General features: G+C 50.0%; 1 protein-coding gene across 8 annotated transcripts in view; it reads right to left on the reverse strand.

The window, feature by feature from the left end:
* The window catches only part of ATP13A3 (ATPase 13A3), a 535,999-nt gene that overhangs the window by 90,385 nt on the left and 428,225 nt on the right, over positions 1–17,389 (reverse strand). For all 8 annotated transcript variants that reach the window (XM_029615360.1, XM_029615358.1, XM_029615363.1 and 5 more), the window contains 2 exons: positions 8,298–8,386; positions 1,501–1,581 (listed from right to left, as the gene is read on the reverse strand). In XM_029615360.1, coding sequence (XP_029471220.1) covers positions 1,501–1,581; positions 8,298–8,386 — 170 coding nt within the window. The remainder of the gene's footprint in view (positions 1–1,500; positions 1,582–8,297; positions 8,387–17,389) is intronic.

Genomic DNA, 17,389 nt, shown 5'->3' on the forward strand with positions numbered 1-17,389 from the left:
ATGTATTAATCACTATGTATTAAATGGCATGCAGATGAATTTCATATTAATTTACTAGTGTTAAAGTTAGTGCCTTGGGCACGGACACACAGTCTGATCATGCCCAGGGACATGGCTATTTTATAACTTGCGCATGTATGTGTGTGCATGTTATAAAATAGCCTGGCCGCACGCATGTGTACCAAATTTTAAGTGGGCATGCAGTTTTGAGTGTAAATCCCGTTTCTACCACATAAACCAGGGGATTTTAAAAGGGGTGTGGCAGTTTGCCTAGTTAAGAGAAAGGTCCTCCAAACCTCCCTAGTTTCAGCCTTCAATCCCATTTATCCCAGATCTGCCTATTTATATTTTATAACTTACACAGCATCCGTAACAGAAAAAGTTACGCGGCAGAGGGCCTCAGCGCACATCTTGGCTTCATGTCCCGCCCCTTTTAGAAAACTTCCAAGACGTGCACGCTGCAGCATTTATGTGCGTACCCGGGCAGCTTTTAAAATTCTCTTGGTTGGAAAAGCAACAGAACACGCAAAAAATATGGGGCGGATTTGGGGTGGGTCAGGGCCAACATTTACATGCGTAAATCCCGATTTTAAAACTGATGAATGCAGCACGCATCGGGCTATTACCAGCACATATTTACTTCTGCACTTTTTCAGATGTAAGTTAGAATAAAACTCGTTATAGCCAAAAACTGACTGGGTGAGGGGTCTGGGTAAATTGGTGGGAGTGCAGGCAGAAGAACCAGAGGGGTCTTGATGACCTAGAGATAGACTGGGCAAACTGGTGGACTAAGTGGTCAAACTGGTTATTTCCTTTATGCATGCATGTTTTAAAACATGCTCACTTACACATGTAGAGCTGACACATCCTAAGGAAAGATGTGTGAACATTTCCTCATGTAACTGCTTAAAGTTAGGAACGCACATATGTATGCTAGGTGTGTTTTATATTATATATGCATATTTGCATGGATGATTTAAAATTCCAGCATGTGTGTGCACCCTTGCATGGTGTTTTTTAATAAATCAATATTGCTTTGTTTGCAGTACAGGTGCCAGAAATGTCCAATGGTTTACATGAGATGACATTTCATAAGATCTCTAGTGTTATGTATTAGCTTGAGTTGTAACAGCAAGTTATAAAAGCACTGCACCACAGGGATTAAATCAATGCAGATATTAACAGCCACTAATACAGGAGCAGTGCAGAGCAAGTGTGTGCAAGCAAGCAAAATTGATTAAATCCAAATTTATACTACCATCAAGTCTAAAGGCAGAGAGATGATAGCTGCGCATACTGGCAAGCTACAAAAACCTCAACTTTCCAGCTCTCAAGGGATTTTTATACTTGGGAAGAATCCACTATTGTTGAAACTATAATAACTATTGTCTGAATATTATACCATGATACTTAAAAAGATGCGACATCCATGCTCATTTTTATTTCAGAAAAATATATGTTGAAAAGAAAAAGGTCAAACAGTTATACAGAATTGCTTACCTCCACTAAAATGGCTACAACAGAATTGACAATGATCAGGATAAGCATTCTTATACGCCACTCATATGGTACGCAAACCAGCTGTAAAGAAACATTATTAAACAATGTGAATTTATAACTTATGATGATGCACGTTTCAAAGTACAATTACTTAATTTAACTAAATTTAACAAAAGCACTCAGTAAAATAAATCTCTGTTCTGACGCTAGCATAGAAATCAGGTTCTTGTGGCCTGGTTTGGCCTCTGTTGGAAACAGGATGCTGGGCTTGATAGACCCTTGGTCTGACCCAGCATGGCAATTTCTTATGTTCATATTTCCACGTGTAAGAGGGCCATATCTCATTCTTGCTGCCATGGATTTCCTGCTTGCTGTCTCCTACAAGAAAATTACTTCTTACCTGCTAATTTTCGTTCCTGTAGTACCAAGGATCAGTCCAGACGGTGGGTTATGTCCCCCATCCAGCAGATGGAGTCAGACAAGGCTTCGAAGGGTGCTGCTATAAGGACATGTGCACCCTCACTAGGAGCTCAGTATAGAGAATATCAAAGCCAAAAAGAAAAACACATATCAAGGCTGGATCAAGTTTAACTTACATGAAAAATTCCAACTGAGGCAATGAAGCCATGGAACTGAAACTTGCAGAGCAAAACCAACCAACAGGCTTAGGAGTCGAACTAATCTCCAGAAGACGAGCATAAACCATAACGACAAACAGTGTGCGGTGAGTGGATCGAGCAGGGAAGAAAGTACCCCAGAAGAGAGACACCCATAATTGAGAGGTGGGCGTCTGGACTGATCCTTGGTACTACAGGAACGAAAATTAGCAGGTAAGAAGTAATTTTCTTTTCCCTGTACGTACCAGGATCAGTCCAGACGGTGGGATGCACCAAAGCTTCCCTACACTGGGTAGGCCCTTGAAAGCCCTGCTCGAATGACTTGGTCGCCAAAACATCCAGGGGCCGATGATGATGGCAAATGCAAACGGTAATGCCGTGCGAAGGTATGCAGAGACTTCCAGGTCGCCGTGCGGCAGATCTCCTGGGAGGAGACGGACTGTACTTCAGCCCAGAATGCTGCCTGAGAACGGAGAGAGTGCGCATTGATCCCCCGAGGAGGATCCCTACCCGCACCTATGTATGCTGTAACTATGGCTTCCTTAAGCTATCTTGCGATTGTCATCTTCGAGGCCTGGGAACCCTTCCTTGGTCCTGACCACAATACAAACAAGTGGTCAGAGACTCGGAATTCATTAGTGACCTCCAAATAGCGAAGAAGAACACGCTTGACATCCAAAGAACGAAGGTGACCCGATTCCTCCGCTGGGAAGGCCGGAAGCTCGACCGTCTGATTCTGGTGAAAAGAAAAGACGACTTTGGGTAGAAAGGAGGGCACCGTGTGTAGCGAAACCACAGAGTCCGTGAACCGGAGATAGGGTTCTCTGCAGGAGAGCGCTTGAAGTTCCGAGATGCGGCGAGCAGAACTTATGGCCACCAGGAAGACAGTCTTGAGCGTGATATCCTTAATGGTGGCGTTTCGTTGGGGCTCGAAGGGGGGCCCCGCCAGGGACCTGAGTACCAAGTTAAGGCTCCAGGAAGGGAACGGATCACTGACCGGAGGCCGCAAAAGTTTCGCCCCTTTAAGGAAACGGGCGATATCCGGCTGTCCCAAGAGAGATGAATGAGCAGCGTACTGAAGAAGAGAGCCCAGATCAGCGACCTGAACTCTCAAGGAATTGTAGGCGAGTCCTTTGTCCAAACCGTCTTGAAGGAACGCTAGAATCTGAGGGACGGAGGCCCTTGAGGTATGGGTATCATGCGCTGTGCACCAAGCCTCAAAGACTTTCCAGACCCGCACACAGGTAGCCGACGTCGAGGTTTTCCATGCCCTGAGGAGAGTTGAGACTACTGCATCAGGGTATCCTTTGCGGCGGAGACGGCACCGTTCAAAAGCCAGGCCGCAAGACAGAAGCGTTCTGCCTGGTCGAAAAATACCGGTCCCTGATGAAGCAGTCGCGGAAGATGGTCCAGCCGTAACGAGTCGTCCACTGCCAGGTGGAGGAGATCTGCAAACCAAGGACGCCGTGGCCACTTGGGGGCCACCAGAATGATGGGCCCCTGATGAAGTTCTATTCTCCGAAGGACTTTGCCCACTAGGGGCCAGGGGGGAAAAACGTAGAGTAGAACATGGTCCGGCCAGGGGAGCACTAGAGTGTCCACTCCTTCCGCACCATGCTCTCGCCGGCGGCTGAAGAACCGAGTTGCTTTGGTGTTGAGGGACGTCGCCATAAGGTCCAGTCGTGGCGTCCCCCAGCGATGGCGAAGGAGATGCATGGCTTCGTCGGAGAGGGACCAATCCCCAGGGTCCAGTTGCAGACAACTCAGGTTGTCGGCCTGAATGTTGTCTACGCCCGCGATTTGTGACGCTGCCAGGCACGCTAGATGCTTCTCCACCCACGACATTAGGAGGGCGGCTTCGATCGCCACGTCCCGGCTCTTCGTGCCTCCTTGGCGATTGATATAAGCTACGGTCGTCGCGTTGTCCGATAGGACCCTCACCGCTCAATTCTGTAGCAATGGTAAGAAGTGCATGAGGGCCAGCCGCACCGTCCTTATTTCCAGGCGATTTATCGGCCAGGCCGCTTGTTCCTTTGTCCACAGCCCCTGTGCTGAACTCCGATTGCATACTGCCCCCCAGCCGGACAGGCTGGCATCGGTGGTGACCACCACCCAATCTGGTGTCTCTAGAGATACCCCTTGGGCCAGATGATGCGGCTCCAGACACCAGTCCAGGCTGTCCTTGACAGACAGAGGAAGCGGAAGCACCAGCTGGTAATCCTGAGAGACTGGTTTCCAGCGAGAGAGAAGAGACGCTTGCAGGGGGCGGAAGTGTGCGAAGGCCCATGGGACAAGATCGTTCGTGGAGGCCATAGACCCCAGGACCTGCAGATAGTCCCAAGACGTGGGATCTGGTAACACAGAAAAACACTGAACTTGGTCCTGGAGTGATTGAGCCTTGTCCGGACGTAGAAAGACTTTGCCCTGAAGCATGTCGAAGTGCGCACCCAAAAAATCCAAGTGTTGCGAAGGGGTGAGAGAGCTCTTGGCAAAATTCACCACCCAGCCCAGGGACCATAGGAGGTGAACCACCCTGGAGACCGCCGACTGGCCCTGTGAGAAGGACTTCGCCCGGATGAGCCAGTCGTCCAGATAGGGATGAACTAGGATCCCCTCCTGCCTCAGAGCAGCCGCAACCACCACCATGATTTTCGTGAACGTCCGCGGGGCGGTCGCTAAACCGAAGGGGAGAGCTTGGAACTGATAGTGCCAGTTTAAGATCTTGAAGCGGAGAAACCTGTGATGTGAAGAGAAACCTGTCCCTCGGGATAAACTCCAAAGTGTAGCCGTTCTTTAAGATGTCTAGGACCCACTGGTCCGAGGTGATGCGAGCCCACTCCTCGTAAAAATGAGAAATTCGTCCTCCGATCCGTGGCATCGAGGAGTGGGCGGGCACGGCATCATTGAGTGGGCTTGGACGAGCCACCCTGACTTGTCCCCTCCCGAGCGGGCCTGCGACCGCGAAAGGGACGGGGCCAGGACTATGATCTGGAAGACAGGGTCTGGGGCCCCTGCTGCTTGTAGCCGCAGTAGTGACGCTGCGCCCAGGAGCGGGATCTGGAAGGAGTAAAAGTCCTGAAATTCTGCTGTCGGTCCTTTGGCAGCTTGTGGACTGAGTTCTCCCCCAGAGATTTGATGATCTGGTCGAGGTCTTCACCTAAGAGAAAATTGCCCTTGAAAGGGAGAGACCCAAGACTGGACTTGGAGGAGGTATCCGCTGACCAGTTGCAAAGCCATAGGAGGCGGCGTGCTGACACCGCGGAGACCATGGATCACGCCAGGATGAGGAACAAATCATACAAGGCGTCTGCCCCATAAGCTATGGCGGACTCTAGCCGGTCCGCCTGTCTTGCTTCTTCGGCTGGCAAATCCTGGGAAGTCAGTAGCTGTTGAACCCAGCGGAGGCTTGCTCTTTGCGCCAGAGAGCTGCAGATGGCGGCGCGCATCCCCAAAGCCGAGACCTCAAATACCCGCTTGAGGTAGACTTCCAGTTTCCTATCCTGAGTATCACGCAGGGCTGTGCCACCTGTCACTGGTATGGTCATCCTCTTGGTCACCGCCAACAACGCAGAGTCCACCCTCGGGACCTTAATCAACTCCAGGAAATCCTCCGGGAGCGGATACAGCTTGTCCATGGTGCGGCCGACCCTAAGGGATGTCTCGGGAGTATCCCACTCCCGGGCTAACAATTGTAGAAAAGTGGGATGAGTGGGGAAAGCCCGGGTGCGAGGGCGCAGACCGGCTAAGAGCGGGCCCCTTCCTGGCCGAGGAGGTGACAACTGGGACCGGGGGCACTGGCGGCACTGGTGGAGGGTTGAGGTCCAACTCCTGGAGGATCTGCGAGATAAGGTCCTCAAGCTCCTCCTTCCGAAAGATGCGTAGGACCCGCGGGTCATCGCACTCCAGTTGTGCCTCTGAGGTCGGGTCATCTGGATGAAACGGGGGATCCCCCCCCCCCGTATCCGGGGCAGATCCCGCCCCCCCCCCCCCCAGCAGGAGGGGCGCGAAGTGGACCGGGGAGTCCCGTGGGAGGGCTCCGCCCCCCCCCCTGAGCCCTGCAGAGCCTCTGTTGACCTGGGTACCTTGGGGAGAGGCGGGCCCGGGCTGGGCGCCCTAGGAACCTCCAGGCGCTGTAAATAAGCATTGTGCATCAGCACAATGAACTCCGGGGAAAAGGGTGGGGGACGGCGATGGGTGACACATCCGGGGGGCCCTGGCCTCCTGGGGCCCCAATCGGAGCAAGAATCGGCGGGCCTCCCCCATCAGAGTCCTCTCCTTCCTCCCCTAATGGCTGCTGTGGAGGATCGGAAGAAATCAAAACTTACTCCTGCAAGCCCGTATGAGATTCTCCTTCAGAAATCACCATCCTCTCTTATCTATGCACCACTGGCAACCACATTCCATCCAAACATAACTCGTGTTACCCCTATTGTACGGTGTAACTCATGCCAGCTATTTATTGTATTCCTCTATAGGTTCAGTTATGTTAGTCTGTGCAGTGATGTGTATAATTGTCAGGAGTTACATGGAAAAGTATCAGTCATTTCAATACCTCATGTTAACAACTGTATCAGCAGTGTTAAAGTTAAGAAAAATACTCTCTTTTTTGCAAACAAAAGAGGCTGCATTCTGTATTTCATTCTTGTTCCAATATCCTGTCCTCCTCTTGTACCATTGCCATACCCTTCCTTTACATTTTTTTTTAAGACTAGGTATAAAGAAGTAAAAAGTAACAGCTAGCAGCACAGAGATGGAACCAAGTTTAGTAAAGAGCTCAGTGTGCAGAAATCACTGTACTCTAGCAGGCCTAAGCACTGTCACCTATAAAGCCAATGTGGCCCTGAGTCAGATCCTTTGACCCAGGGCTGGCTGTGGATGCTATGGAGGCAGCATTCAAAGTCACCGGGGGAGAGTCGTGGTCATTGTGAAGGGTGACATCTGTAAAGAGCTCTGATGCATGGCTCCTGGCATCAAGACCATTGCTACAGCAACCAGACTAGGAACAGTGGGCCTACTATAATAGGGAATAAATCCCCAGGTAGTTAAGAACAAAGACTTGAAGTCAATCCCAGCACTGGTTCAGACCAAGCTGGAAGAAAGACGAAAGATGTAACTACCAGGCTAAAAAGAAAAAGTGAACCAAATTTTATTTCCAGATTTACAGCAGTCTGTACACATATATGGTGATTGCATACTTTGTGTGTTAAGGAATGGAGTAGCAGCCTAGTGAGTTAGAGCAGTGGGCTAAGAACCAGGGAAGCCAGGCTTCAGATCCCATTGCTGGTCCTCATGACCTCAGGTTCAAGCTTAGGGCCTCATTTACTAAGTATTTTTCCCATAAACATAGAATGGAAGAAAAGCTTTAATAAATCAGGCCCTTAGACTGTAAGCTCTCTGGGAGACAGGGAAATACCTACCTGAATATAATCCATTTTGAAGTGGCTGACCAGCCACAAAAAATAGAATATAATTCAAAAATTAAATTTAAAAAAAATCTACAAGCTTGTAAATAAAATACACAAAGGGCAATTTTCAAAACTGCAGGCAGATGCAAAATTCACATGTATTTTCCTCACAGATTTTGCACTAATTCTCAATGGGAAATTATATGCATGTTTTCCTTTTAAAAACTGCTTTGGGTTAAAAAAAAAAAAGTACTCACAGAGATTTGCATTTTCTGTGGATACCTTTTGTAGCCAAAACAATGCGCAGTTTTGAAAATCCAAAACTACATGCACTGACACCTCCCCTGGCCCAGGCCCATACCAGCTCTCTCACAGTGCAGGTTTCCTGATATTTTTCAGATCCAATTTCTTTCTATGAACTGGGCATTATGCTAGAGAGGCCAGGACTGCGTCTTCTATCATTTAAAAAAACCTGAGCCTTTATCCATAGTTAGAGTGGGAACACTTCGCTGTGTCACAGAGCTTACAATCAGCTAAGATTGGGAGGTGGTGTAAAAAAACAAACAAAAAAAAACAACAAATATACTGTAATGAACACTCTCCAAAAAGTTTTCTTTTTTTTTTTTTTTTTTAAACTTAACAGGCAAACTTGGGATGGGATTCACAAGCAAAAATTTAGCAAACTTTATAACTACCAATGATGGATCTAAGAAGAAAAGTCTGGCAGGCATGAAGTATAGCAGTTGCCTGTGTAGACACAAAACAAAAGTCTCACCTCTAGAAAGCTGTCAATAGATGCAACCGGATGCAACATGATGAAGAGTATAAAGGTATAAAGAGCTATCACGGATATTACAAAGAGAACTGTTAAAAGAAAAAATAAGCACGTTACAAGACAGTGAAAAGACATTTTTAAAGCAGACCACTCTTTGTGGTTAAAATGGCCTGCGACTATGTGCCCCCAATTTTTTTTTTAATATTATTTTTTTTACTCTCTTTGGAACTTGATAAACATCAGGGTCTATTTACTTACAGTGGATTAAGCAGAGTTGCTTACCTGTAACAGGTGCTCTCCTAGGCAGCAGAATGTTAGTCCTCACATGTGGGTGACATCATCAGATGGAGCCCGGCACGAAAAACTTTTGTCAAAGTTTCTAAAACTGAGTATGCCCAGCATGCCACTATCCGCGCATCCATGCAGGGTCCCTCTTCACAAGCGAAAAACATCCTGCTGTCCTAGGAGAACACCTGTTTCTCCTACTCCTAGGTCAAGCAGGATGGTAGCCCTCACATGTGGGTAAATACCAAGCTACAGGCTGCTCCCGGATACAACAATGACCAACAGCCCCTAACTGGGTGCCAACAGGCACAATAAACTAAGGTGCTGTTGGTAACAGAGGGAGGCAGCCTGAACCCTAACAGTGGGCCTTAGGCAGGGAGAGCTGGGTTTAAACCTGGAAAAGGTTGCGAAGGACAGATTGGCCGAAGCTACTTTCCTGGCAACCATCCTTGTCCAGGCAGTAATGGACAGCGAACATGTGTAGAGGCATAAAGTGACCTACTATGGGCTGAACAGAGATGGGTGTGCCCACAACACCCTGATGGTAAGCACCAACCACACTCAGGTAGACCCTGACCGAGGTGGTTTTAAGTCCAGCCTTGGAAAGATGCCACAAACAATCCAAGAACCTTGGAGCCATGTCCCTTGCACCAGCAGAGAATCTTCTCTACTTCAGTTGGTAAGACTTCTTGGTGGAAGGTTTCCTGGAAGCTACCAGCACCTGAGAGACACCTTGTCAGAGGTCCAGGGGTTGCAGGACTAGGCGCTCAACATCAGGCTGTCAGGGCTAATGCTCGGAGGTTTGGATGATGCAATCTGTCCTGATCCTGTGTTATCAGATCGGGTGAGGTCCCCAGACAGATGGGTTCCCTGACTGACAGGGCCTGAAGGAACAGAAACAAGACTTGTCTGGGCCAGTACGGGGCCACGAGAATCATGGTCACCTGGTCCTGCTGGAGCTTCAAGAGAGTCTTCATGACCAGCAGAAGAGGAGGATACACGTACAGGAGACCTGTGCCTCAATGTTGGGCAAAGGCGCATGTGGCTGGAAGTCCATCCATCCTGGATAGGGAGCTGAAGTTGCTCACCTTGCGATTGCAAGGGGAGGCAGAGATCCACATCTGGAGCTCCCCACTGGTGGAATAACTGGGCTGCCACTGCCTGATTCAGGGACCACTTGTGTGGCCGAAATGTGCGGCTCAGGTGGTCCGCCAGTACGTTTATTTCTCCGGCCATGTACATCACTCTCAAGGACATGCCCTATGATAGAGCCCAGGACCAAATTTGTACTGACTCCTGACAGAGGAGGAACGAACACATGCCTCCCTGTTTGAGGATGTACCACACTACCTGGTTGTCTGTCTGAATCAGGACTGTACTGTGAGACAGGCAGTCCTGAAACACCCAAACAGCGTAACAAATCACCCAAAGCTCCAGGAAGTTTATCTAGCAGAGAGATTCTTGCGCCGTCCACTGATCCTGCGTGTGTAGATTGTCCTCTTGGGCCCCCCATCCATGGGTGGAGGCATTGGTGATAAGAACTACCTGAAGTAGGGCAGGCTGAAAAGGGATCCCCTGTTCCAGATTGGAGTGATTCTCCCAATTCTCTGCAGGGAGACCTGCAGGGGTGTCATGACGGAGACACGTGCCACGAGGTTTTGGGACGCTTGTAGCCATTTCGACCATAATGTCCACAGCACTCTGCACATGCAGAGGCGGGCCAATGGAGTAACAGCAGACTGGCGGAAACCTGATGACTGCTGCGCATCAAGCCAGCCAGAGATGAGAGGGCAAGAGCCTGATCTCGGGGCAAAAACGCTTTGGCCTTTGAGAATTTAATTTAGTTACCTTATGCTTGTTTTCCTCAGACATTTTAATATTACTTTTGAGACTTCTGATGGCGAACACCATATCATATTGATGTCCTTTATGTAATTTGTATCACAATGTTGGATTTTGCAGCACGGGAAGGGTGGGAGGGGAAGGGTTTACTTACAAAATTGAAATGCTGTCCCTGTTTTATGTCTGTTAATTATGCTAGGTGCACTGTTGCACCTGTGTTTCTCTTTCTTGGAATGCAATAAAAATTACTAATTAAAAAAAAAGAAACACGCTTTGGCTTGAACTGTGTCCAGTATGGCTCCTATGAAGTCCAGATGGGGCAACATGCAGAGATGGGACTTAGAATAATTGATAACAAATCCCAGGGATTGCAGCACCTGGATTGCCAGATGTTGAGAGCCTAGTGCTCCCTGTTGGGAAGTGCTCTTGATCAGCCAGTCGTCCAGGTAGGGAAACACATGCACCCCCTGACGCCTGAGATACACCCTCACCATTGCCAGGCACTTGGTGAAAACCCGAGGGGCTGAAGCCAGACCAAACGGCAGTACCCAATAGTGGTAGCGAGCCTCAACAACTACAAAGCAAAGATACTTCCTGTGACTCACAATGTGGACATAGGCATCTTTCAGGTCAAGGGAACAGAGCCAGTCTCCTCTGCTGAGACCAGAGAGACCATTTGAACTTTTCCCTTTGCAGGAATTTGTTCAATGCTCTGAGACTGAGAATGGGGCAAAGAACCTTTGGTATCAGGAAATACCTTGAATAGAACCCTCGGCCCTGTTGGCGGTATGGAACGGGTTCTACCGCTCCTGCCATTATAAGGGCGGAGAGCTCTGTCAAAAGTTATTTCCTGCTGGGCAGTCACTATTGACGCCCTTTCTCAAGCATCTGGACGTCCTTCTCGGTGTCCTTCTGTCGCAAACAGTGCCATGGGGTTCCTCGATGCCCCAATGGCCACCGATGCCCCCCTCTGGAGCGATTGCCATTGTTGGGTCTTCCGAGGAGAAAGATTCACTACGGCCACCGACATCATCGGCTCCTTTGGTAGCGAGGCCTCAGTTCCCCGATAAGGCTCAGTGCCTGGCACCAATATCGGTGGGGAACGCCTGGGACTCCCAAGTCTATCGGAGGATAGGGCCTCCTCACCACAGGGTCGCTTTGGTGGCGGCATGGCAGCCGCCGGTGCTGCACCAGAACCAAGGCCGTGCGCAGACAGCGACCGGTGACTGTTTGTGGGACTTCCTGTGATGCTCGACCCGGTCTTTCCCCGGCTCCGAGGAAACTGAAGATCCCAATGCTTTTGAGAGTGTCAACATCAGAGAGGGCCTATAGGAAAATTGGTTCTTATCTGCTAATTTTCGTTCCTGTAGTACCACGGATCAGTCCAGACTACTGGGTTATGCCTCCCTTCCAGCAGATGGAATCAGAGGAAAAGCTGAAAGGCACCCTCTGATAATCCGGTGTGCCACCTGCGATCCTTCAGTATAATCAATATCAAAACAGAATGAAGACAATTTAACAGCCAATGACTAGACCAAAAGAATATACTACAACAACAAGAACCTGTGAAAACTATATACAGGAGTAGACATTCTTCCTTTGTTATGTGTCTTTTTTTCTTTTTAATGCAATCTGTAAATTCACTGTAGAGGAAGATAAATAAAGAAATCAAGCGGACTTACCAGAACACAGTTCACCTGGGCGGGCATCTGGACTGATCTGTGCTACTTCAGGAACAAAAATTAGAAAGTAAGAACCAATTTTCCTTTCCCTGTACATACCCGATCAGTCCAGACTGCTGGGATGTAACCAAGCCACCTTAACTGGGGTGGGACCCGGAAAGTTCCGCTCGAAGCACTCCGCTACCAAAACAATCTACGTCCGGAGCTTGGACATCCAAGCGGTAATGCTTAGCAAAAGTGTGTAACGATTTCCAAGTAGCTGCTCGGCAAATCTCCTGTGATGAAACACATTGGATCTCTGCCCAAGATGCCGCTTGAGATCTGAACGAATGAGCTTTAAGACCATCTGGTACCTGCTGCCTGTGGCATATGTAAGCCGAAGCTATACTTTCTTTTAACCATCAGGCAATAGTAGCTTTGGATGCTTTGTGTCCTTTCTTAGGACCGCTCCATAAGACAAAAAGATGGTCTGATAATCGAAAGGCATTAGTCACTTAAGTACCAAAGAAGTACCCGGCAGACATCCAATTTACACAGATCATGAGCTTGAGGAGACCGGAGATCCAAATCTGAAAAAGCCGTTAACTCCACAGACTTATTCATGTGAAAGGCTGAAGCCGCCGTCGGCAGGAAAGAACGCACCGTCCTAAGTGAAATTCTCGAATCCGAGATCTGCAAGAACGGCTCCCTGCAGGACAATGCTTGAATCTCTGTTATCCGTCTGGCTGAACAGATAGCCACAAGGAACACCGCCTTGAGCATCAAATCCTTCAGCGTAGCCCGCTTGAGAGGCTCAAAAGGAAGACCACACAGCCCCTGGAGGACCAGATTCAAACTTCACGAAGGGCACACTGGACACACCTGAGGGTGTAAATGTTTGGCCCCTTTCAGAAAGCATGCCACATCAGGATGTCCTGCAAGGGACATACCATCAACTTTGTCTCGTAAACAGCCCAAAGCCGCTACTTGCACCCGAAGTGAACTGTACGCCAAGCCTTTCTTTAAGCCTTCCTGTAAGAATGCGAGAATGTGCACAGTGGTGGCCCTACATGGGGAAACCTTCAACCTGCCACACCAGGAATTGAAAACCTTCCAGACCCTAACGTAGGTGAGCGAAGTAGAGGTCTTTCGTGCACGTAGCAAGGTGGAAATAACCGCATCCGGCTAGCCTTTCTCTCAACTGTCTCCTCTCATAAGCCAAGCTGCTAGAAAAAGCGATCCGCCTGATCGAAAAATACTGGACCCTGTCGAAGTAGATTCGGAAGGTGACCGAGACGCAAGGGCCCGTCTACCACCAAGTTGATTAGGTCTGCGAACCATGGTCTCCGCGGCCATTCCGGGGCTACGAGGATCACCTATCCCTGATGGGACTCTATTCGTCTCAGGACCTTGCCCACCAATGGCCAAAAAGGAAACACAGAGAAGAACGTCGTAGGGCCACGGAAGGACCAGGGCATCTACTCCTCACCTCATGTTCCCTCCTGCGACTCAAGAAACAAGCTGCTTTCGCGTTCAGCCGAGTTGCCATCAAGTCTAGACGGGGTATTCCCCACCAACGAGTCAAGAGTCACATCGCTTCCTCGGACAGCTCCCACTCTCCGGGGTCTAGCCGTTGGCGACTGAGAAAATCTGCCTGGACGTTGTCTACTACGGCTTTGTCAGACGCCGCTAAGCGTACGAGATTGCGTTCCGCCCAGACCATCAGCTTGTCCGCTTCCGCGGCCACTGGCCGACTTTTTGCTCCCCCTTGACGATTGATGTATGCCACAGTGGTGGCATTGTTGGAGAGAACCCTTACGGACCGATGGTAGATGAGGGGGAGAAAGCTGCGCAGCGCTAGACGAACCGCCCTAGTCTCCAAACGATTGATGGACCACTTGGACTCCTGAGTTGTGCCGATCGCGACTGACAAACTGCCCCCCAACCGGAGAGACTAGCATCCGTTGTCACACTCATCCATTGGGGATTCTCCAGGTCCATCCCCAGCTGTAAGTGCTCGGGAACCAACCACCATCCGAGACTGGTCTTGGCTGGATCCATGAGAGATAAGCATAAATGGAACTCTTCGGACTTGGGGTCCCAGCGGGAAAGCAACGCCCTCTGCAAAGGTCTCATATGAACGAACGCCCAGGGAACCAACTCCAGAGTAGACGCCATAGATCCAAGAACTTGCAAGTAGTCCCATATCTTGGGCAAAGGGAGGGCCAACAGATGGCAAGCCTGAGTCATCAGCTTGTTCATCCTCTCCCTGGGAAGGAAAACTTTGCTTACCACAGTGTCGAAATGGGCTCCCAGGAATTCCAACACCTGAGATGGAACCAACTGACTCTTGGAGAAATTGACAATCCAGCCGAGTGACTGAAGACGATGCAACACAGACTGAACCGCCTCCCTGCAACGGTCTTCTGACTTTGCCCGAATCAGCCAGTTGTTCAAATAGGGATGAACCATGAGCCCCTCCCGCCAGAGAGCCGCTGCCACCACCACCATTTCCTTGGTGAACATGCGGGGAGCTGTCGCTAACCTGAACGGGAGCTCTTGAAACTGGTTATAGTCTCCCAACACCATGAATCACAGAAACCGCTGATGATGCTCTTGGATGCCAATGTGCAGGTAAACCTCCATCAAATCCAAAGAGGCCAAAAATTCGCCTTTGTGGACGGCCACAATGACGGATCTCAAAGTCTCCATGCGAAAGCGAGGTACTCGAAGCGCCAGGTTCACCTTCAAGTCTAAAATCGGACGGAAGGAACCCTCCTTCTTGGGAGCCACAAAATAAATGGAGTATCTGCTGGTCCGGCATTTGCCCGGAGGAATTGGGACGATCGCCCCCAGAGCTTTCAAACGACATAGGGTTTGGAGTACCACCTGCTGTTTTGTTCAAGACCCGCAAGGAGACACCAAGAAAAGATCCCGCAGTGGGCGAGCAAAATCTAAAGCTTAACCGTGTTCTATAATGTTTAAGACCCACTGATCTGACGTGATTTTGACTCATTCCTCGCGAAACAAGAGAGACACAACCTCCGATCTCCGGAACGGAGGAATGGGCCCGCGCACCTTCATTGGGTAGACTTGTTGGCGGAGAATCCTTGGGAGGCTCCGTTGAGGGGAGGCCGCCTGCCGCGAAAGGAATGGGCCCAAGCCTGGGACCTCGACGATGACTGGCGAGGAGGAAAGAACGGGGCTCTAACTTGACCGAAAACGACGTTGACCCTGAAAACGACCCTGAAAAGAACTGAAGGGGCAAGGACGACGAGGCTTTCCTCCGGCAGCTTGTAAACCTTGTTATCCCCTAAGTCCTTAATGAGATGTTCCAGATCATCCCCGAATAAAAGTTTCCCTTTGAACGGGAAAGACCCCAGCTGAGACTTGGAAGAGATGTCAGCTGACCAACTGCGGAGCCAAAGAAGCCTCCTTAATGACACCGCCGAGGACATTGTGCGTGAGGAGGTACGGACATCATACAGGGCATCTGTTGTGTAAGCCTCAGCCGCTTCCATCAGCTCCGCCTGTTCTTCAGCTGGGGGAAGCTCCTGAGCCATAAGCAACTGCTGTACCCATCTATGGGTAGCTCTCTGCATGAGACTACTGCAGACGGTTGCCCTAATGCCAAGCACCAACACTTCAAAAATCCGCTTGAGGAGGACCTCCAGCTTCCTATCCTGGAGATCCTTAAGGGCAGCCGCTCCTGTTACTGGAATCTTTGTGCGCTTGGCGATCGCGGAGATGGCCGCATCGACTTTAGGAATCCTAAGAATTCCTAAGGACTCGCCCGGGAGCGGATAAAGCTTCTCCATGGCCCTACTAACCCGCAAACTGGCTTCAGGGGCATCCCATTCCCAGGACATGAGCTGAAAGAGACTCGGGTGAAAGGGAAAAGTTCTAGGAGGAGTGCGAAGACCCAACAGAACAGGTTCCCCCGGGGAAGGTTCCACCACTGGCTGCGGCGCTGGAATATCGAGTTCCATGAGCACATGAGGGATCAGAGGATCTAGCTCCTCCCTGCAAAATAACCGGAGGACCCACGGGTCATCCCCCTCAACCGGAGCGGAATTGTGAATGTCATCGCCTGAGTTTGCAGAGAGAGGGTCTTGGGGCGTGGGATTAGGCGTAGAGAGGGCGGTGTTACCACTGTGTCCAGAGTTGGACGGGGTAGCTGGGCCCTAGGAGCCTCCTGATCTTCAACAGGCCTGGGAATCTTTGCCAGAGGAGCATCCTGCAAATTCAAATCAGCCTCTGCCTCCATGTAAGCCTTATGCAGTAACAATACAAATTGTGAAGAAAGGGCGTGCTGCCTCTTTAAGGCCCCCCCCCCCCCCGGAGGCAAGGAAGGAGGAGACGGAGAATCAATTCCCGACTCGAGAGGCCTTTCAGGGCTTAAATTAGGGGGCGGTGGGAAACCCCCCTCCCCGGAACCCTGCGCAGCATCAGAGCCCGAGTTACCCAAAATGGCCGCCGCTCCCGCGCTTATCGGGGACGTGGCTGGCCGATTTTTCTGAAGCACCTGATTCTTGCCTAATCCTCGTGGCCGTGGGAGAGATAATCTTTTGCCTGCTATGGGCAATTGTGAAGGGTCTTCATCCCCGGGGATGCAGCGAGAGCATAGGCCTTCGCGGGAGAGCCGTGCTGCCGGCTCTCCACAGGCTGAGCACAGTGATCCCCGTGGCATGGTAAGTTGAGCTGCAGGGGCTTCTCAAATATTCTCCAGGTATTGAGGCTGTAGGACCAAAGGCCCCGCAGTGCCTGCTGACACTGAGATCATCCCCCTTAGGGAGAATCTGTACTCCTTGTACTTTCCTTTTTTTTTTACTAAGCTACTTATTAAAAGTTGATCTAGTCAGAGGCACCTAAGGGTGAAAAAACCCCTTCAAACTTATTTAAGAATCAAAAATTTTGTAAAGGATCAGGACCGCAGGTTATGCCGTGCTTCATCTGCTGGAGTCAGAGAAATAATGAAGGATTGCAGGTGGCACACCGGGTTATCAGGGGGTGCCTTTCAGCTTTTTCTCTGACTTCATCTGCTGGAAGGGAGGCATAACCCAGCAGTCTGGACTGATCCGGGTACGTACAGGGAACACCGGCCCCTTTTTCCCTGGACAAACCTGCCGGGGGAGTAGATAGGACAAAGTAGCCATCAGTTCCCCGCGGCCTCCAGGAGTAGACATCTCCGATGCCGACATGGATGGAGTAGACTTTTTGGAACAAAAGTTTTTCCATCTTGTCTAGCTGAGCACGACATACCTTGGGGGTCCATCTGATCACACAGCTGACACCCTTGGATGT

Source organism: Rhinatrema bivittatum, chromosome 9 (assembly GCF_901001135.1).
Source record: "Rhinatrema bivittatum chromosome 9, aRhiBiv1.1, whole genome shotgun sequence".
NCBI lineage: Eukaryota > Metazoa > Chordata > Amphibia > Gymnophiona > Rhinatrematidae > Rhinatrema > Rhinatrema bivittatum.